Here is a 21,608-nt window from a genome sequence, read left to right as displayed (position 1 = left end):
CTCCTGATCTGTGGGTTTCTTGCAGGGCTTTTTAACCTTTCTTACCCCTATTCATGCTGGGGACAGGCCCTGTGAGAAAGCTTGTCTTACCTGGTGTGGTTGAGTCCAGAAGCAAAGGGAAAGGGCTCACTCCAGGCTGGAAGGGCACCCAGGGGCCAGGCGAGCACGCTGCTTCCCACAGCCTCAGCTTCCAGACCACAGGCTGTCAGGGGCTGCACAGCCACAGGGCACAAGCACCACTGCAAAACAGGGCAACCGAAATCCAGGGTCCACCTGAACACCCCTCCTCTGCCAAAGGAGCTCTGACCTTTCCCCAGCACCTATGGGCTCACCAAGGACGGGGGCAGCTCAGCAGCAGCAGCCAGTGCAGCTCACAGGCCCTTTCCTGGGCAGCTTCTCAATGCAAGAAGCTATTACAGGAAATAACATTGAAGAGGATCAAGTGGGATCAGTGCCTTATTCACCCCTTGCTGCAGCTCTGGCTGTGTTTACTGCGTGTCCTAGCAGCAGCACAGCCCTCCCTCCCTCCCCGCCCTGGGAACGCTCCTTCCCATGGGCTGGGCTGGTTTCTGCAGCTCCAGCAGGCTCTCAGGGAGGACCCTGGCTGTGCCACTGCACTTCTGACCCCGTGCTGGGAATGTGGCCCCCATGGTGACACACCAGGGTGGCACAGCCCTACAAGGGCATGTATTTTGACTCAGGGTTTCTTGGCATATCAGGAAGCACCTCTGTCATCACACCTATCGTTTTTTTAAGCATTAAAGGCAGGAACTCTATAGTAGGCAGTACTGGGATGGCAGCCATGGGGACAACACAGCCAGTGACCCTGGGTGACACCAGGACACGCCACCCCAATCTGAGCAGCTCAGAAGCAACCCAAGCTGTAGGCTGAGGTACTTCTGCAAATCATCCTTGTGGACCTCCAGGGCACCAAGGAGATCACAGTCCCTGTGTCCCCCCCTCATTCTTCACTTGCTCTGGGCTGCCCAGCCTGGTAGCTGCACGTGTGGTGGGGGGGACGGCCACAGGGCCAGCTAGCCACACTGATGCAGCCCCTCCCCATGGCTTCCCAGCTCCAGTTGCGGTTCAGTTACTGGTTTTCCCCTCTGGTTTGCAGGATGTCGCATCCGAGCGGCTCAATGGCAGAGGTAATGCCCACGGGAGCTGGGGGTGCAGGCGCTGCCAGGCTGGGCTCAGCGACGCAGGGCCACACTCCTCTGTGTTGCAGGTCCCAGCACAAGACACAAAGCCTCCTCCACAGCAGGGGACTCCTTCAAGCGGATCGGCATCCCCCTCCTGGCAGCCGTGCTCAGCATTGCCTGCCTGGTCACAGTCGGGTTCCTGGGTACGGCTCCTGCTCTCCTCTCCCTGCTCCTCCTGTGGGATCAGCACCTCCTTGCCAGCCTGCCACAGAGACCCACCCCCCCTTTTCCTTCTAGTGAAGGTTTACCTGGACTACCACTACTTCTTCTGCAAACATCCCCTGAAGCTGGTGCCCCTGCAGCAGGTGTGTGATGGGCAGATCGACTGTCTGCAGGGCGAGGATGAAGCCAACTGTCCCCAGTGGGTCCCCGAGGGGCCACCGGCTGGTGGTGAGTCCAGGGCAGCCTGATGGAGCTGTGGAAGGGCTGGGCTGCTGCAGCACGTCTCCCACAGCAAAGCTGACTCCGTGTCTGTCTCCAGCCCGCGTTTCCAAAGACAGATCCATCCTGCAGGTGCTCAACAGAAACACTGGGGCCTGGTCCTGCATCTGCCATGACCACTTCAACCTCGTGCTGGCAAGAGCAGCCTGTGAGCAAATGGGCTACAGGAGGTACAGGCTGCTTTCTCCACACCTCTCCCACCTGCTTTATCTATCCCTCTCCCGTAAAAGCTCTTTCTGAGTGGGTCTCTGTTTATTTAACAAGCACTCAGAGCTCTGCACTAATGGTTTCAGTCCATGCCCCCCCCTCCCTCAGCACTCAGCTCATCCCCAGAAGCTGGCTGGTCTCTGTGCTAGAAGCCTTCTGGCAGCTTCCCACGTCAGCACAGAGCTGTCCCCAGCTCACAGGCACCCTGCCCCACACCTCACCCCCACCTACTCACAAGTCATCCCCACAGCAAGGCTGCCCCGCAGCTCCCAGCATCATCCATGCACTCTTGTGCCCAGAGCAGCTGTTGCTGAGGTACATACAGAGCTCAGCTCAGCTCCTCAGTGCCCACAAAGCTCTCCTGGGGAGGGGGATATGGCACACAATCCCCTTTTAAAGCCACGGGAAGGTAGCAGTTGGCCCGAGGGGTGGGTGCTGCCCAGCTGGCAGCTGCTGTGAAGCTCCATGACCCCCACCTGTGTGCTGCCCCGAGCTGGTGAGCATGTCCTGCTGCGTTCAGCTGGAGCTGGTTAAAGCAGAAACTGGAGCAATTAGCTTGCTACCCCTGCATGGGTGGTGTCAGCCCTGGATTAAGGGAAAGTTTGATTTAAGTTAGGGGTATACTAGGGAGATAATGGGTTCTGGCATCTGAGCCCCTCTAAGAGCCTAGACTGAGCCCAAGGTGGTATTTTCCAGTCCCAAAACCTCAGGGATTGGGGCTTTGAGCACAGGCTTCCCGTGCCTCAAGAAGTGATAACAGGGACACCACCTGCCCCACTCCTCCCTGCGTGCTAAGTGGTCGTAGTCTCCCTTCGTTCCACACGCTCCTGTCACTGGTCCTGGACTCAGTGGGCAGTGCCCCTATCCTGCCCCCAGCCCCTCCAGCCTGTAGCACTTCCCTCTTCTGGCATCCTTGTGTCCCTGTCCCAAGGAACCCCCTTTTTCTATGGGTTCTTTTTGCTCTCTCCCCACATCCGTGCCCTGCTGGCAGCGTGCCTGGGGCTGTGCACCCCCACGGCGTGCAGCTTCCTGACCCGTTCCCCCCCTCCCCCCGTGTCTTTCAGCACCCCCACTTTCCGGGAGGTGGAGGTGGAGGTGGGTGCAGGGCAGCCTCTGCCTCCCCGCGAGGTCGTGCTGAGCAATGGTAGCCTCCAGATGCCCGAGCCAGGCAGGTGAGTGGTGGGGCTGTGTAGAGGTGTCACCAGACTCTGGCCCAGCTCAGGAGCCTACAGTGCCATGCTGCAGAGCCAGAGCCTCTCTCCCTCACTGAATTCAAGCCCTTTTCCCCCCTCCTCTTCCAGGAAATGCCCCTCTGGAACCGTTGTTTCGCTCTTTTGTTCCAGTAAGTATGGTGAGGTGTCTGCACCTTGCGGGCACACAGGGCCTGGTGCCACCCTGGGTTCCTGCTCCTGGCACCGCAGGGACTGGGCTCTGGCCCAAGCCCCAGCCCTCCCCACTTCCCACAGCTTGCACGAGAGAAGTTGGGTTTAATTACTGTTACCCTTCTGCTTAAGCCAGTATAAACCTCCCAGAAATGAAACACCCCGGAGAGGCTTAACCAGCTGCCCGGATGGCTTTACTTTTGCTGATGAATTACCCCAATTAAACTAATCTGCCTGGTGGGTTGGGGAAGGTGAGGAGTGTGTGAATGCATCTCAGCAAGGCCCTGGCAAACAGAGAGCAAAAGGGGGTGCACCATAAAGCCCACAAAAGGGTGACAGGCAGTGTCATGGCAGGGGATGGGGGGGGGGAGTGAGGTGCTGGGCTATGCTCCCCTCCCTGGGTGGCAATGGAGCCTCTGTCCCCACTCACCCCAAGGATGAGGGGCTGCTCTTTCTCTCCCCACCACCACAGCTAACATGTTGCTTTGTTGCTGCTCCATCACCCAGCAGAAGGCTGTGGGGAGAGCATCAGGACTCCGCGCGTGCTGGGAGGCAGCCTGGCCGCCATCGAGGCCTGGCCCTGGCAGGTCAGCTTGCAGTACAGGAAGGAGCACATCTGTGGGGGCAGCATCATCGACCCACGCTGGGTCCTGACAGCAGCACACTGCTTCAAGTGAGTTGATGACCTCCCTGCTGCAGCATGCCTATCAGCCAGCACTGATGTGCCAGCCCTGGGTCAGCTCCTCAAGGCCAGACCAAGTCCCTCTGGGTTTAAGCCACGTGTTGCTTAAACATCCCATAGCTAACATGCCTGCACAGGGCTTTGTGCCCCCCAGTCCGGTGCAGCTGATGATGCTGAGCAGGGCAACATGTAGGCAGGGTGTCCCCATCCCCACAGCAGAGTCAGGGAGGGGAAAGAAGGGAGAAACCCCAGGCATGTTTGTGCACAGGAACAACCCCATCATTCAGAGCTGGCGTGTCAAGGCTGGCTCCAGCCTCCTCTCGGGCACTGCCACCCATGCTGTGGAGAAGGTTTTCCTGGCCGAGGTGACACCCACGTCTCCCAAGGACAATGACATCGCCCTGGTGAAGCTGAGGTCTCCTCTGCACGTCTCAGGTGAGATGTGGCACACACCTCCTTGGAGCAAGAGTGCCCAATGGCACTGAGAAGCAGGCTAGGAGACTGATGCCCTGGGTGATGATGCTCAGTGGGCACCAAGCAGCAGGGCAGAGAGGGCTGTGTGTGAGCAGCACCTTACCCAAAGTGCAGCAGGGAGCTGGGTGCTTGGCTGGTGCATGGCCCCATCCAGTCTGAGCTTGGGCACCTTCCCCGTGAGCTCCCCAGGCATCTCCTGCACCCCACCTCTCCCTTCCAGACAGCAGCAAGCCCATCTGCCTGCCCTATTTTGATGATGAACTGGTGCCAGGCACATCCCTGTGGGTGATAGGCTGGGGCTACACGCAGGAGCACGGTGAGTGGGGCAGCACAGGGGCAAGCACGGTGTCTGTCTGCCCCGGGGCGAGGGCAGAGTCCCTCTCAGCACCGCTGACAGGAGGAGATGGGACCGGGGGGCTCCCCGCTCCCCCTGGGCTGTTGGGGGGGGGCCCCTGTGAGCGGCCAGGTTTCGTGCAGGCAAATTGTCGGAGACCCTGCAGCAGGCAGAGGTGAAGCTCATCGACAAGGAGAGCTGCAACCTGGCTGCCTACCATGGGGAGGTGACTGAGAAGATGCTGTGTGCTGGCATGCCGGAAGGCGGCGTGGACACCTGCCAGGTGTGTGTGGGGGGGCTGGTCCAGAAAGAGGGTGGGTGGGTCCATACCCATGGGGGCTCTTTGAGGGATGAGCAGTCCTTTTGGAACCAGCTGCAGTGGTGAGCCCTGGCACAGCCCACGCTGGGGGCACGGGGACTCTGCAGCCCCCACTCCAGATGGTTTGTCTTCGCAGGGGGACAGCGGCGGGCCCCTCCTGTACTCAGGTGGGCACTGGCAGGTGGTGGGCATCGTCAGCTGGGGCCAGGGCTGCGGGACCCCCAGCACGCCTGGCGTCTACACCAGCGTCCGTGCCTACCTCAACTGGATCTACACCATCCGCAGGGTCAGTGCTGACACCGCTGCAGCAACACGCATGGCTGCTCTATCACACAGGTTTTGGGGGGGGGTGGGGGGGTGGGGAAGGGCCCCCTGGGTGGCTCTGCACAGAGGACCACCCCAGCAGAGCGCAGGGAATGGATGGGGCTGCGGGACTGCAGCCAGCCAGCCCTCCTGGGCTCTGCATGGGACCTGAGGTGGCTCCTCGAGGATGTGGCTGTCTCTGCCTCCCGGTCTCAGCTGCCTCCCGGTCTCAGCTGCCCTTTCAAAGCCGGCAATTTCTTCTCTCCCTCTCTCTCCTGCCAGTCGGAGCTCTGAGCCGTGACCCTTCCTGCCCCTCTCCCCAAGTGTCCCTTCCCCATCCCCGCGCACTTGGCTGCCGCTGCCCCAGCAGCAGCTGGGAAATGGATCTTCAGCCACGGAAGGCGAGCGGTGCCTCTGAGCCCTTGCTGGCAGAACATGCCAGAGCCCAGCCAAGGAGGCAAAGGGCAGCTGGGCACGACGGCCACCCACACTGTGAAGGAACCTGAGCAGCCCCCAAGCTCCCTTCCGGAGAGAGAGATTAACTCATTGCCCTGCGCTGACCCTGCTGTGGCAGGAAGGCTCCTGTGGGGCAAAGCTGCTGCTTGCTGGCTACTGGTACACAGAGAGAAACGATGGTTGTGCTCTGGAGTATCCCCATTAAAAGAAAGTATTGGGTTTTTTTCATGCAGCCTCTGAAAGCTTTGTCCCTCTTGCCCAGGCTCAAGTGGGCAGTGCCCAGCCCTCGACCCAGGCAGCAGCAGGATACAGGCAGAGTGGCAGCACTCACCTGCCCTGGAACAAGCAGCTACAGGGAGCAGGCACAGCCCAGGGAAACGCTGCTGCTCTCAGCCTGGGTGCAGGCCTTGCAGGGCAGCGTGGATGCCCAGGGGGCTCGGTGGCAAGCATGAAGGGATGCCCACAGCGACCCACACTGCAGCGAGTTTCTCTAGTAAACATAAACTTTATTTCATCCAAGGCAAAGCTAGCTAAACCTCTACAGTGCAAAGATGTGCTGTTTGGTAGGTCATCATCACACAGCATGTTTGTCGTACACACCCTGTGCCTGTTCGCAGGTATCTCCTATAGGTGTTTATATATGCTCACACACAGCACCCACCTCTGGCAGGGCCTTCTCCCCCCACCACCACCACCACCATGCCCCCGAAAGACTCTGCAGCCCCTCAAAGCCCTTGTGACAGCTGGGGACATGCAGGAGCTGGCAGGAGCTCCGGAGCCAGCCTGCTCCCCTCAGAGCCCCCCCTGTGCTGCGTACAGCCACTGCACACATGTGTATAGTTAAGAGTTCAAAAACTGGGTGTGGAGACTTTTCCCATCAAGGCAGAAGAGTAATCCATGCACTGGACAGCATTGCATATCCTGTGGTAAGTGGAACTGTGTCCAGATACCGTCTAAAAAAGGCCAACAGGTTAGGACAGCTAAAAATAGTTCTCTAAAAACATCCCTCCCCTCCCCTCCCCTCACCGTCCTCTCCCACCTCTGAGGATGGGCTGGGGGGATCTCCTGGGGCAGCTGGGAGGTCTCTCACCTTCCTGCCCGGACTCTGATGCATGACAATGGTATGTTAACAATACTTTGCATTTACAGAGTGCCTTTCGCCCCAGGATCTCGGGGCACTCTGCAAAGCCACCCAGGGAGCCTCACACCTCCTGTGAGGTAGGTCAGATTTACCTTCCCCGTTCCGCAGACAGGGGAAACCGAACCACAGAGAAGCTGAGGGATCGGCCTGAGGGTCCCACGGATCCACAGAGAGGGGACCCAGACCCCAGGGACCTGACTCCGCTCACCCATCTAACCAGCAGCCAAGGAAACCTTCCTGGAGCCAGCTGCCTGTTTGTGTCTCCAGCCCCAAACGCTGGTCCCTGCTCCTGTGGGTGCCCTGGATCCCAGCCAGGGTGCAGCCAACTGGCCCTGCAGCCCAAACAAAGGCTGTGAGGTGCTCTCCATGCCTCTGCCCTCAGAAGCAGGCAGGTGGGGTCTGAGCTCTCCCACAGCGGTCTCCACAGAAGGAAGGCAGCAACCTACCCTTTCCTGGCCTCCCCTGCCCACCAAATCCTCGCTTACCTTCGGCTCCAGCACCTCTGTCAGGGCACAAGGCTCTGCAGCCAGGGAAGTCGGGGTTGAGCTTTGATTCCCAGTGTGGAGCGGGGGACAGGGGAGCTGCCTGTCCTGCAGCTTCACTGACAGATACCCACCAACAAAGGAGAAACAGGGAGCGAATCACAACGTAAAGGGCATTGCCAACTGCAGCTGTAGGATCAGCTCATTCCTTCCACGTCTCACAACCTGCTGCAGCCCTTGGCAAAGGGGCTGGGTTGCCTGAGTCCCCGCTGCAGGTGCCCTTTGCAGAGACTCTCTGGCTTTCTGCAGCACCCCCTCGCCTGAGGATCTCAAAGCACCTCACAACTGTCAGCCAAGGAAGCCTCACGACCACCCCTGAGAGGTAGAGCAGTATTATTATCCCCATTTTACAGACAGGGAAACTGAGGCATGGAGAGGCCGAGCGACTTGCCCAAGGTCACCCAGCGGGCCGGTGTTGAGCCCGGGAAGGGGCTGGCACAGCCTTAGCCCGGCTCCCCTCAGCAGGGCTCGACTGTGCTCCCTCCCTGCACGGCAGATGGAGTGCCAGAGCCTTCCTCGGGTGAAAGGGAAACGCAACCAGCTGTTTTCCCACTGGGATCTAATGTAAATCCCCCCCCCAGGTAAGGAGTGAAGCCATTGGCGAGTCAGCATCCAGAGCAGCGCTGCTCTGCCTGCCCAGCCTTAAAAAGAGGGGAGGAGGAGGAGGGAAAGGAGCAGCAGCACAAACCCAGGGAGCACGTCCCAAGCAGGCTGCCTGGGGCCAACTGTGCATGACACGTGGAGCTTCTCCACTCCGGGCCAGCAGCAGCCTGGGACACGGCCACCCCTGCTGCTGGTCCCAGGAGCCCTGCCGTGGAGCAACCAAAGCGCCTCGGGGCTGTGCTGCACCCTGGGGACACGGCACCCAGCTGCTGCTGGGAAGGGCCAGCAGCCCCCACAGACACGGCCCTTTGGCTGGTTTGCTTCTCCAAGGCGTGTGAGGGCCGAGCTGCAGCCAAACCCTGTCGCAACAGCCCTGCTTCCTCTGCCTTCCTCCCACGCTGGAGCCCTGAGAAATGCAGACAAGGCAGCAGCCTCCATCTCTGCGGTGACTTTCCTGGCCCCTCTCTGCTCCAGAAACCTTTGGCATGAGGCTGGCGGCTCCAGCCCTCCCAGCTCAGCATCAGCAGAGTCAGGACAGACGCCCCAAGCTCCTCACAGTCTCTGCCCCAGGCATGCCAGGACCCCTGGCCACCCACCCATGCCCTGAGGGGGGGGGGCACAGCACCCACCCAGCTTCAGACCAGGGTACTTCCCAGCACCCGGCCCCTTCCCTGCCCGCCCAGCATCCTCTTGCCTTCGCTCAGAGCAGAGCAGGCGGCTCCCTCTGTCCCGGCGACATCCCAGTCCAAGTCCACAAGCAGCTCCCAAGTCCCCACGGCAGCCGAAGTCTTTTCTGAGAAGCAGTGCAGGTTGCAGGCACGTGTGTAATAGAAACATGTCTCAAGCATTGGCAGTTTGGAAAGAAAACAAAAGGGAAAGGCTCGTCCCCCTGCCCACAGTCCCCACCGCAGGGGGGGCCGGGACTCGGGGGGTTGCTGCTTCATGCCTTTGGTGGTGCTTTTTGTTCTGCCTTGGAGCCAGCCAAGCCATTCTCAGTGTTGTCGTTCCCCGACGAGCTCACAAGACACTCCTTCCTGTGGGAGAAGCACACACAGCCAGCTGACAGCCCCCAGTCCTCCCCCCCAACCCCTCTTGCCACAGCCACAGCCCCATGCAGCCCTCCCCAAGTAACACCTGCCAAAGGGTGCAAGGACCAGCACCCGCACTCACTTCCCATCCTGGGTCTTCTTGATGATGAACAGCACAACCCTCTTGATGAGCATGAAGAGGATGAGGAGGCCGATGAGGCCCCCCACCACGCCCACGATGATGAGCGTCACAGTGTTGTCTGTCTCCACCACTGCGGGAGAGAAGGTGCTGAGGCTCCTCAGGGTTGGAGCAGGGAGCTCCCGGCTGCACGGCCACCCCAGAGAAGCAGCAGCCCCCTCCACCAGCCGCTGCAGCGCAGAGGGGCACGAGGCTGAGCCTTGCCCTTCAGAGATACCACTGACCTCCAAGAAGCCAGGGCACCCACGTGCACCACCACCACCATCCGCCAAGGAGGGGGTCAGCAGGGGTTTGCATCCCCAGTGCCGCTCGTGGGGCACGGGACCCCTGGCTGGCACTTACTCTTCTGGACCACGGTTAGGAAGATGGTGGCATTGTGCTCTGCGTTCTTCTCCTTGGGGTTCTTGACGTGGCAGGTGTATTTCCCAGCATCACTGAACTCCACGTTCTTCAGGAGGATGGAGATGTTGTTGTCCTTCCCCGTCGTCGAGCCAACAAACTCAACCCGAGGGTTGCGTGCCACGAGGAAAGGCTCTGAGGTTTTGCTCTTTATCTTGCCATGGTAAATCTGCAGAGGAAGGGACGCAGGGCATGGGGTCAGCTGGGCGCCCACCTGTGCTCTGCCCCAACTCTGCACGCACAGGTACACATGGCCAAGCATCCCAGCACACCTCACTCAAGCAGGAGGGGCTGTGGAGGGGGACCTGGTGCACAACCCAACCTATCACTGTTGCTTGCCTTGCAGTAATGTTAGAGACCACACAGAAGTTGGGAGAACCCCAGGGCAGAGAGTCCCTTTGTTCTAGGGCCAGCCTGAGGACAGACCTTCTCTCCACCATCCCTCCTGTGCTGGAGATGAAGAGCAGCACATGCCCAACACGAAGCAAATCTCTACCTTTAGTATCTCAGGGCGAGCGCAGGAGGAGGAAATGAACTACATTCTGCCCAAAGAGCAGCCTTACACCCCAATTTAGGAACGATGCATGCAGGGACAGGAGCCTTTGGGCAGCAGAAAATCCACAACAGCTTTATGCCTAAAGCACGGATGTGCCAGGGTGTTTGAGTCACCCTGTTTGCACAGCCACTTCCCTCCCCGAGCTGGAGGCACTCGGAGGGGTTGGCACCCTGCAAGGGGACAAAGGGAACTCCCTGGAATCTACAGTGCTGGGGAAGTACAAAAGGACCTGCAGGGAAAAAAAGCCCAGAGAGCCACCCACCATCTCTGTGGAGTTGAAGTGCCACGTGAAGATCAGGTCCTGAAAGCCAATGCAGGTGGTGAAGACGCAGGGCAGCAGGACGTTGGAGTTGTTCAGAGCCATCACAGTGTTGGTCTTCCCCACTGACACCTCCAAGGCGAAGGCGATGGCCAAGGCATGCAGACCTGGGAGGCAGCAGGGAGGATGGAGTGAGGAGGACATGGTGTGGACACACAGCCCAGCCTGCTGCAGACCCCTGCTTCCCAGGGCTGTGCTGCTTCCCAGGGCTGTGCTGCTTCCCAGGGCTGTGCTGCAGACCTGCACCCTCGAGGAGGATGGGACAGGGAGGAGACTGGTGCATGGAAGGGACCACTTCTCCCCCGCTGCAGTGCTGGGGATGCCCTCCCAGGGAGCACATGGGGGGCAGTGGGACTCAGCCATCGCTGCCCAGGTCCTACTCCCAGCCCTGCCAGGGGCCCGCAGCAGCATCCTTCTTCTCCCCACAGCCTCAGCACAGGGGTCACAAGCCCAGATCCCCTCCCCTCCCACCAAAGGGTGGGTTTGTTACCCCTTGTCCCCTTGGGCATGGCAGGCTGCTGTGGCAGGAGCATGAAGGGCTGTCCCCCAGCAGAGATAGGGGACCTGTTCCCAGAGGAAGGGCAGGGGCTGGCTGGCATGCACAGAGCCAGCAGGGATTCAAAGGGAACCATAATATCACCACGAATAAAGTATGCAAATGAAAGCCCTGATTTGCATGTTATCCACAAGACTTTCAGCTAAACCTTAAAGGGAGGGCGGGTGGGGAGGGGGGGTGGAAAAAAGCCCAAAGCAAAGCAGAGCTGTCTGATCTTCAAGCAGGGAGCTGGAGCACTGATTAGCATTGCTGTCCTGGATGCCTGCCACTCGCCCGTCCCCCACCCCAGCCCCCGGCTCTCCCAGCCCAGCCAGTGCAGCAGGCAGCCAGTGCAGACCTCTGGAGCAGCAGCCCCTCACGCTGCTGAGGACAGATGACCTTCAAACTGCAGAACACAGCTCTCCTGGCGCCCTCCTCCCCACCAGCTCTGAGAGCAGGAGCTGGGGGTGTGCCTGAAAGCCCCCCTGGGTTCGCAGGGGTCCTGCACTGCACACCCACGCGCTGGGCTGGGCCAGCAACACCCACGTGAACCCTTCCAGGGAGCAGAGGGAAGCTTTGCTCAAGGCCAGGGGAGCAGCCCCGCTCCCCATCCCCATCCCCATCCCCATCCCACACAGCCCCTGTCCCACCTGTATGGTGCAGTATAGCAAAGATGTGACACAACCTGGTAAAGCATCATCCTCCCCATCCCCAACCCTCAGCCACCGAAGGGACCCTGACACCCCTCCAGAGCTCTCCCCAGACAAACCAAACAAGGGGATGCAGCTCTTCCCACAGCTACAAGCTGGTCCCCAGCTCCACTGACACCTTAACTTGGACACATTGCCCTCAGCTTCAGATCCACGTCTCTCCACAGCCGCATCTGACGCTGATTTCGCGTGCCCGTGCTAACAGCTCCCCAGGCATGCTGCAGACCAAGCCAAGCCCAGGAGCCCTGCATCCTGGGCTTCGGGCCCTGCTGCAGTGCTGCGCTGCAAGCACTGCGGGGGAAGGAGTTATTTAACTTTACAAAGAAGCACTTTGTCAAAGCCTACAAAGAGCGCTCGAGAGGGGCTGGCACCAGGTGGAGGTCTTGAGCAAGTGTCAGGCTCAGAGGCCAGCGCCGGGGGTGCTACAGAGGGGAGACTTCACAGCTAGGAGTGGCCCCGGAGAATCGTGCTGCTACCTGGAGTAGGGCTTGGCAGAGGGCTGAGGAACGCCTGAGCAGGTGGGGTACTGCAAAGGGGAGCAGCTACTTACAGGAAAGCCGATTCCTTCCAGCTGGTAACACTTCTAAGCCTGCCTACCCCCCTTACAACGTCAGGAACGTAACCCGAATTGAAGGTGTGAGGTAAACTGAGGCTGATCTTGTTCCTGTCATCCTGTGGTCTCAGGAAGACAGAAGTGCTGTGTTACCACTAAATAAAGCACAGAGGAAAACACGCTGGGAGATGCCTGACTGAACCCACCACACCAGCTGCCACTGTTACTTCTTCGCATGCCCAAAGCTGCTGCACTGTGCCCCACCAGAGCCTCAGCCCTCAGCGAGCAGGACAAGCCCCTCCTGAGGGCTCCAGGGTTCCTCTCATGTCTGCAGGAACAAGCTTTCCCCAAGAGACAGGCAAGGGGGGGTGGGGGGAGCAGGGAGCTGCCACTCTTGCCACTGCCAGACCTTCATCTGCCTGCTCTTTGAGTCCCTTGGGGCAAACCCCCCTGAGTGAGAGGTCCCAGGGCCACTGAGCTGTGTGCAGTCTGAGAACCACTGCCCCAATGGGAAGGGCACACAGGGAAAAGCCACAGACACCTGCACCATCCCTGAGAAAGCTGCTCCATAAGAACTTCCATTGCCCATGGAACCTGATGGGATCTCCTGGCACAGGTGGTGAGTCGCAGTTGGCAGGCTGGCCAGGCTGCTCTGCACAGAGGTTAGGAAGGTGGAGCTCCCAGGCACCACATGCTCTGGGACAGGGCACCCAGGACTGGCCCTTCCTGTGGGCTCTGATGGAAGAAACTGTGCTGCGGCTCCCTGGTGCAACCAGGAGCCTGCTGCCCCTCCCTGGAGAGCACAGCATCCCCAAAACAGAGACCTGCCCAGGAACTCGTCCCTTCCCACCTTCCCCTCCAGATTCCCAGCTCACCCCAAACAACCTGTGGGACAAGGTTCCCACCATCACACGCTTTGACCCCAGACCCTCAGGTGCCCTGGTCTCCAACATGTCCAAGTCTCTCTGCCAACCCCATGCCAAAAGCATCTTGCACAGCATCTAGCCGAGGGGGCACATTCAACCAGGGACCAGCACCCAGGTCCTGCAGGGAATCAGGTACTTACATGTCTCTCTGTGCCTCCAGCTCACTTGAAACAAACTTAAGAACTACGCCCTCTAAAATGCCTCTCAGGGGAGCTTCCCACCAGCAAGCACTGCAAAGACAGCCCTTGGTTTCAGAGTCTGCATGCCCGTCAACACGAGGATGACCTACTCGAGCAGGAGTGTAGCTGGTGTCTGAGGGCTGATGCAGGACGCTTGGAACCAACCCCAGGGGCTGCAAGAGGTGAGGGAACGGCCACAAACTCCCTCTTCCACCCTGCAGCTGGGTTTCCTCAGGCATCCCCGAACATGGGGTCTGGGCATCATGCTCCGAGCCGCTGCCCTGCAGTCCGGGCTCGTTCCCGCGCTGGGGAGAAGCGCATGCAGATGGCTGCTTTACAGAATGAACCGTAAAAGAGAACGACCTGTGGGCAGGTGTGCTGCGTTGAAGCAGTGCATTGCTCCCCTAGGGCTATTTTCCCAGTTCATGGCAGCAGGCGGGTAGCAGCGGTCCCTGCTCAGAGCGCGGAGCAGGGCAAAGCGGGATGCAGCCGCAGTGCTCCCGGAGGAAAGCTCTGGCGATGGTAGCGGCTGATGATGCAGGCAGGGCAGGGGGCTGGAGCCGGGACTTCAGAGCCCGCTGCTCTCGGACTCGGCTGTGAAGTCACCTTGGACAAGTCACTTATCCTCAGTGCTTCGGACTCTCCGTCTGCAGAGCAGAGACAATGGCATTAGCCCCCCCTGGAAGGGGAATTCATCCGGGCGGCAGCGTCCGATTCCTTGCGCTGCGGGCGGGCCAGGAGCAAAGCAGCGGAGCGCGGAAGGGAGGGCGACTTAGCGAGGGTCACCCCGCCTCGGGGGCGGCTGGAAGCCGGAGGCAGCCCCGCGGTGCCATCCCCCCACCCCGGGCTGCCCGCGGGTTCCCGGGACGCATCCCGGGAGCAGCCGGCGGGATGGAAGGGGCTTGGGGGGGGTGTGGGGTTAGGAGCAGGAGGACACCGGCGGTACCCGGGGAGGAACGGGTCCTCGCAGCCCCCCCCCAGCTGCCCCGTGCCCCCCGCGCCCCTTACCCAGGAGCGCTGCCAGCAGGCGCGGCGCGGCGCGGCGGCGGGCGGCGGGCGAGCCCGGGGCCATGGCTGCGGAGCGGGGCGGCGCGGTCCGGTGCTGGCCCGCAGCGGCCCGGCTCTGGTCGGCCCCCCCCCTCCCGTCCTCCTCCCCACGGAGGGCGGGCGGGGCCGCGCTGCTCCCTCCTCCTCCTCCTCCTCCGCGCTCCTCCGCGCCCCCCGCCCGCGCCGCGCATCCTCCCGCCGCACCGCACCGCACCGCACCCCCCGCGGGGCGCTCGGCCGAGCTGCGCCGCCGCGTCCCCTTGCGCAGTCCCGCACGTCCTCTCCGCAGCCGGGATGCTGCCCTCGCACCGCACTGCACCCGCCCAGCGCCGGCATCGGTGCCTCCGGGCTGCCCGCGGCGGGAGGCTGCGGGGGTCGCAGGGAGGTCTCATGGGGAAAGGTCCCCGCGGGGGCGGCTCGGAGCGCCCCGGGCCAGGCGTGGGAAGGGACAAAGCACCGTTAAGGCTGGTGGTGGCTTCCCCTGCGACAAGGCAAGGGGCCGAGGCTGGGGCTCAGCTCTCGTTCGGCGCATCCCGGCGGGGTGACCCTGCCCTCTGTCCCCATGCAGCCACCAGCACCCCTCCAGCGCCGAGGCAGACACCGCCCGGCTCTGCAGCCTGGGATGGAGACGCCGAGCCTGACACCCTTGGGAAGGCTGGGGGGGGGGGGATGAGGAGGGGGGAATCTGCCTGGCGCCCCAAGGAACGCTTTGAAAACCTATTTTTCTGGCTGTGAGCTTGACAGGGGATAATTGGCTGCACATCATAAGTTCACCTCTCCACAAGCTTTTTCCTCACTGCCACATCCATTAGACATCACCTTCAGCAGACCACATCCAAAAAGGTGGTGGTAGGGGCCCTCCTAATGGAGGCTCAGTGTGCAAAGATAGAGCTTTACCTTTGCACCCAGGTCCATTAGACAGCCCAGAGCCTTGTGCAGAGTGGCAACTTGCTGGAGGTGACGCATCCCCAGCCACAGGCATGGCGGGAAGGGGAAGGAGGTGCTGCTGTTCTCATGGTGTGAGAACAGTGCTGACCGTCCCTCTGAGCTGTAGTCCTTGCTGGCACAAGGCAGACGTCCTGGCAAAGCCCGCCCCAGGGGCTGTGGTGGCTGTACCTCCCTGGCCTGTCAGCTCCAGAGCAGTCTGAGAGACTGGTCAGCCTGGTCCAGCTCCCTTTGCAGCTCACTCTGCTTCCCACCCAGCCAGGAGGAGCATGATGCAGGAGAGAGGCAGGAGGCTTCGCAGGACACAAGGGGACCCTGAGAGGATGCCAGCAGTGCCTGAGGGTCGAGGAGTTAGGGCTGCAGAGCTGACAAGAGAGACAGGAAAAGTACAGGCAGAGCGGACTGGGCATCATGAGCCGCCTGTGCTGCAGGAGCAGTGTGGAGAGTACTGCTGATGCAGCAGAAGGTGCCTCAGCGGGTGGCTGTGATGGATACAGCTAGGTGAAGAATACAGTGAGGCGATGGATGTGACTAGGTGATGGATACAGCTTGGTGAGTAGAGCTGCAGGCACTGGCAACCAGGCAAGCGGTGTGCTGAGACAGGAGGAGAAACACTGCATCTGCTGGAGCCTTGCTAACTAGAGGGGATACACACACACCTCTCAGGAGGTACCCCTGTGCAGGCAAAGGCTGTTTTGTGTGAAGAACTCCTTCCTGGGATGCTCAGGTGCCTGCTGCATTTGCTTCCAAAAAGGTGGGTAGAGTTGTGATGGGCTTGGCCAGACTGCTGGTTTGAATCCCCCACCCCAGCAGAGCCCTGAATCCTTCTGGAGGCAGGGAGGTTGGGAACGCAGCATCACTCAGCTGGGAGGGTCAGTAAATAGAAAAAGGGGTCCGTTGGGCAAGGGCACAAGCTGGGTGTGATGTACCCAGTGCTGCTTTCTTGTGCTGTCATGCCCCTGCGGCCACCAGCTCCCTGCTGGGCATCTCTGCAGAGGCTCCGTGTGCCCGTGCCCAGCTGGGGAGAGGTGCCAAGCCTGGCGCTACGCCCGAGTTGCTGCTGCGCTCCCGGGGCCAGCCCTGCCCTCCTGGCCACACAACCCCGGAGCTGGGAGCAGGATGCTGCCTGCCACAGAAGCCTGATGGAGCTGTCACACTTGGCAGCTCTGGCCAATCTCCTCGGCCGACTGATTTCATGAGACATCTGCCGCTGCCCTGGGCCTGGGGAAAGTCCCTGCTGTCCTGCAGCCTGGCCTGGCTGAGCAGCCTGTGCCATCGCAGGGAAGGGCACTCACAGCAGCTGGCCCTGGGGATTTGGCATGATACTGAGCTGTCCAGCGTGGGACCTGAGGATACTGTGGCTCAGCAGGAACTTGTTTTGCTGAGCCCAGCACACAGGCTGCTGTGTCTGGTTTCAGGGAAGGCGAGCACCCTCGGCTCAGGCATTGTCACCTCCCCAAGGGACAGGAAGGAGGGCTCCAGGGTCCTGCCAGCTGGCGTGCAGCCTGTCAGGGGGATCACAGGGACTGCCAGGCGTACCCCTCGCTCCCTCTCACGCTGTGCTAATGGAGCTGGGAGGGTTAAAATGCCACTGAGCTGCTCTCAGAGGAGAGCTCCTGCTTCCCTCCACGTGGGTACCGAGCAAACGGGGTAGGGCTGAGCAGAGCAGTTTGGGCTGCAGCCTCCCAGCTCAATGCAGCAGGCGCTGTGCTGGCCCCAGCTACCCTGGAGCATCCCGCCCCAGCCCTACTACCGGCAGCAACGCGAGGACAGCCCCGGCCCCCTCCCAAACCTCCCAGAGCCAGGGGATGCTCAGAACTGCCAGGAGCTGACAGAGCCCTCCTGCCGATGGAGGAGGTGGCGATGCTGGAACAGAGCTTCCCATCAGCACCTTATGTTTACCGCAAGGTCCTCTGGCTGTGACCTTTAAAAGGCAAGGTGGCCTGGCAGCCTGGGAGCTGGCAGGGGCTGGCAGGCGGCTCTCCCAGCGATCAGAAGCTCTGCAGGACCGTCCCGGCTGGGCCAGGCACTATGGGCTGGGAGCTGAGCAAGAGGTCCCGGGCACGCAGACTGCGGGTGAGTGCTTGGCTGCCTTTGTCATTCCCAGCCCTCCCTCGCCTGCAGCTCTCCCTCGGAGCAGTGCTTTCCCCTCTCCCTGCTTCCTTCTCCTTGCGCAGAGCCGTCCTGCCTTGCTGTCCCCCTCGGCACCCACCCGTAGAGCTGGCTGCCCTCCAAGGTGGGCAAGTTCCTCGCCCCCTCTCACAGGCCCTTTAATTCAAGCCAGGGAAGAGCAGCAGCATCCCCTGGCAGCTGCTGTAGAGGCATCTGCAAGAAACACTGAGGCAACTGTCCTGTGCCCCAGCAGAAAGTTTCTTCCTGACCCGACACAGACGGAGGCCACCTCTGCCAGACCCTCCCCAGCTCCAGCTCCGGCTCTCCAGTGCTGCCCTTCACGCCCTCAGCTCCCCAGAGTTCACCATCCCAGGCTGTGCCCTTTTGCAGGTGCCCCCTGCCCTGCAGTGCTCTGCACAGCACTAAGCAGAGGTCTCCCCGGCACAGGGAAAGTCCCCCAACATCTCCGGAGCTGCTCTCTTGCTCTTCAACACCTCTGGTCCCACCCAGCCCAAGGAAATGTTGGTTGTCTGTAAAAGTGATGGTTCCCAGTTCTGGAGCATCTGTGAATCCCCAGTGCTGGGGTGGGGGTTGTAGTCACTGCCCTTGGTCCCTCGTGGTGATGAGAACTCACCCTCATCATGTCCCGTAGGGTTCTCCCCTGTGGTCCCACAGAGCCTGCCTTCCTCATGAGTCTCCCACCACCCCAAACTGCCATCCTGGGGGTCTGCCGTGCCCTTTGCCTGGGGCTGCACTTGTCCCTCTGAAGCTGGGCAGCTATAGGGCTGCATGCCCTCCTCCAGCGAGCTGCTCCTTTGTGCAGCAGGGAAGCTGCAGGTAGGGACTGCAGCTCTGTTGGGCTGCACCCCCCAGCCCCAGCCCTTGAGGTTTTGGCAGAGTTAACCCCACAGGCACACGGTGCAGGGTGCTGAGCCTGAGCCAGGCAGGTGGCACTTGTAGGATCTGAGGCTGGTGGTGCTGCTCGCTCTCATGCTGCTTGCTCAGAGCTGCTTCCAGCAGCATCAGGCTGTGTGAGCCACGGTCGCTGGGGAGTGGGTAAGGCAGGGCAGGCAGGCAGGGATAGCCCAGGAAAGAGGCAGACCCCATCAGGGTACAGGGGTGCTGTCCCAGCCAGACCTTGCTTGGATGAGGACTGGGGATGCACAGGTGTTGGGCAGCCCCAACTGAAGGGCAGCTCTTGGGGCTCCCCTCACCCTCAGTTCTCCACGCTGGGTAAATTGATGGATGCTCCTGTTAGCTGCATCCCAGTTGTGCCACATTGCCCTGACACATCTGCACGGCGTTGCTGGACTGCTAAGCTGGACAGTGCTGGGTGCAGATCACCCAGCACACACCCTGGGCTCTGCTGGAGCCTGACCCCAAGCAGCCACGATCCCCAGCTCTCCACAGAGCAGATGTGGGGAGCTCGGCAGGGCACAGCTCCTTGGAGCAGTGCTGGAGTCCCCAGGGTGTGTGCTGAGCACCCCTGGAACCTCGGTGCATGAAAACCCGGACAGCACCAGGTGCCCTCCCACCCCCAGCCCACTGTACCTGGCTCTGGGGCAGTGACTGAGCTGTGGAGGCACCGGTTGCCCTGGGTTCCCCAGGCACCCAAAGCACCACAGTGGGATGGAGCTCCAAGCACACTGGAGCCCTCTCAGCCCCCTGGACAGGTGCTCAGGCAGGGCAGAGACCGGGGACCCCGGTCTGCCCCTCCAGCTGGCAGCAGCACTGGGGCATCAAGTGCAAAGTTTGAGGTTTGTTGTTCTTATGTTTGCTCGACTGTACCAAGGCTGAGTGAGCTGGGGCTGTTCAGCCTGGAGAAAAGAAGCCTGAGAGGGGATCTGATTAATGACTATAAATATCTGAAGGGTGGGACACAGGGGGACATGGGCAGCCTCTTCTCAGTGTCTGTGGGGACAGGACAAGGGGCGATGGGCTCAAGTTGGAGCACAGGGAGTTCCACACCAATACGTGGAAGAACTTCACAGAGAGGGTGAGGGAGCCCTGGGACAGGCTGCTCAGGGGGTGTGGAGTCTCCTTCTCTGGAGAGATTCCAGCCCTGTCTGGATGCCCACCTGTGTGCCCTGTCCTAGGGAGCTGCTTTGGCAGGGGGTTGGACCCGATGGGCTCTGGAGGTCCCTCCCAACCCCTACAGCTCTGTGACTCTGCAAAAGCACCCTACGCTCAGCCGTGCCTGGCCAAAGGAACCCAGTTGAAGGCGCAAACGTGAAGCTGGAGCCACGGGCAGGAAGGTTGTGTAGAGATCGATATATTTGCCGAGGTTCTCCGTGCTGTGCACAGCTCTGTGCGTACAGGTGCATTGGCAGAGTGGCGATCCGAGGATAAGTGCACGAAAGAGATGAAAGGCAGAGGCAGGACTGGCTGTGGGCAACAGTCGGGGGCCACTTGGCCACCAAGTTGCCAGCCCAGTCCCGCGCGCGGCCGCTCACAGCCCAGCCCTGAGTGGCAGCGGTCCCAGGGAACCGGCGGAGCGGCCGGCTCCCCACCGGCACTGTATGGGGAAAGCCCCCCCCTCCCCCAGCGTGGGGGTGCGTGGGGGTGCGTGGGGGACAGGCAGCCTCAGCCCAGCCCTCTCCGGGCAGCAAAGCCCGTGGGGGCTGGGGGAGAGGGTGGGAAGCCACACGGCGAGACACGGCGCATTCCTGCTGCAGAGGGGAAAGGGGAGCGGCGCGCAGCCCAGCGAGGTGGAGCGGGGTGGAGAGGGCACGCAGGGCCAGGGCAGAAAGCGCTGGGGGCAGAGCAGGGAGCGCACGGCCATCCCTTCATCCCTGGGGCCTGACGGCATCGCCCGTGGCGCTGCCAGGACGGCACCCGTGCGGGGATGTGGCAGCGCTGGGCGGCGGGTGCTGTGGCAAGGGTCTTCCTTCTCCCCTGGCAGTGCTGCTCATAGGTGACCGCTGGCACCAGGCCCTTGGGTAGTGTCCCCTGGGGCTCTGTGCACAGCCCCTCTCCTGATCCATGTCCCGTCTACCACAGGAGAAGAAAAGCCCAGGCATGGGGTGGTGGAGGGACACTTCCCTGGGTCATTCTCCCTGTCCGAATCACAAAAGGCCCCAGGGCCAGCTCCTGGCATGCTCCAGCCAGTACAGCTCACCACTGGGGCTGGGGCAGGGAGCCAGGAGCTTGCCCCAGGCCAGGTGGCGAGCCCCCACCAGCTCCCTGGGGCTTGCTGCATCCCCCTGCACCACAGCGGGCTGGGACCAGCCAGGATCACTGCTTGCTCATGCCTGCCCTCACTCCCCAGCCCGGACTGCCCAGGCCACCGCTCCTAACAAACTGGAGAGCACACAGGGCAGCTCCTGGGGTGTGCTAAGGCAGCTGCCACAAGCGGGACAGGCGCTGGACCACCAGTGGGGCCGCAGCTGGGTGGGCTGGCAGTGCATTGCCATGGCAGTTACGGATTGTATGGTGCTCTGCAGGGAGGACAGAGGAGGCAGTCCCAGCATCACAGGGTTGCTTGGGGGGTGGCAGAGCTGTCCTGCTCCCAGGCACACGGTTGTGCCCAGTTCTTCCCAGCAAGCACCCAAAACCTCGTCTTCCTCCCTCCCAGCAGCTCTTTGTCCCCAGCAGCCGCTCCCCGCCGCTCCCCACCGCCTCGGTTTGGCACGTCAGCAGAACATGTTCCATTAGAATTCCCCTCCCCAAGAAGGAAAACAAGCATAGAAAAGTCAGCCCAGCACCTTTGGCTGAGATGCTCAGGCCCAAAAATAGCCTGAGAGGCAGAAGGGTACATCCATTACACACCAGGAGCCATTACTGGCTCCAGAAACCAGCAATGCTCAGAGCGAGCGTGTGGGCTAATGGTCATCACCCACCCATCGGCTTCTGAGCAGGCTGGGACAGTCCTGAGGAGCACGAGCTTCTTGTCGCAGCTCAGCACTGGCACATGGGACTTGCAACAAGGGGATGGGCAGCTACCAGGGCTCCCTCAGGGACAGGTATGCCAATGCCCGTGCCACGGGCACAGCAGGAGCCTCAGGGATGAGACGT

At 61.3% G+C, this 21,608-nt stretch overlaps 2 protein-coding genes across 2 annotated transcripts; one reads left to right on the top strand and one right to left on the bottom strand.

The window, feature by feature from the left end:
- Positions 1–322: 322 nt before the first annotated feature.
- On the top strand, positions 323–5,964 carry TMPRSS4 (transmembrane serine protease 4; the record flags this gene model as incomplete). The annotated part of the gene is made up of 13 exons (XM_084274925.1): positions 323–442; positions 1,118–1,148; positions 1,229–1,345; positions 1,440–1,592; positions 1,684–1,813; positions 2,915–3,022; positions 3,152–3,192; positions 3,743–3,905; positions 4,183–4,349; positions 4,609–4,704; positions 4,866–5,005; positions 5,178–5,327; positions 5,627–5,964. 13 exons carry the CDS (start codon positions 323–325, stop codon positions 5,636–5,638), a joined length of 1,428 nt encoding a protein of 475 aa, XP_084131051.1. The 3' UTR covers positions 5,639–5,964.
- Positions 5,965–8,890: 2,926 nt separating this feature from the next.
- Positions 8,891–14,562, bottom strand: SCN4B (sodium voltage-gated channel beta subunit 4; the record flags this gene model as incomplete). The annotated part of the gene is made up of 5 exons (XM_084274904.1): positions 8,891–9,120; positions 9,257–9,386; positions 9,656–9,881; positions 10,531–10,694; positions 14,499–14,562. The coding sequence occupies 5 exons, from the start codon at positions 14,560–14,562 to the stop codon at positions 9,027–9,029; spliced, it is 678 nt and encodes a 225-aa protein (XP_084131030.1). The 3' UTR covers positions 8,891–9,026.
- Between the last annotated feature and the right edge of the window lie 7,046 nt (positions 14,563–21,608).

This window comes from Gallinula chloropus (genome assembly GCF_964237585.1).
Source record: "Gallinula chloropus genome assembly, chromosome: 24".
Lineage (NCBI taxonomy): Eukaryota > Metazoa > Chordata > Aves > Gruiformes > Rallidae > Gallinula > Gallinula chloropus.
The sequence above is the reverse complement of the archived record's forward strand: the minus strand, read 5'-3'. Positions and strand labels throughout refer to the sequence as shown.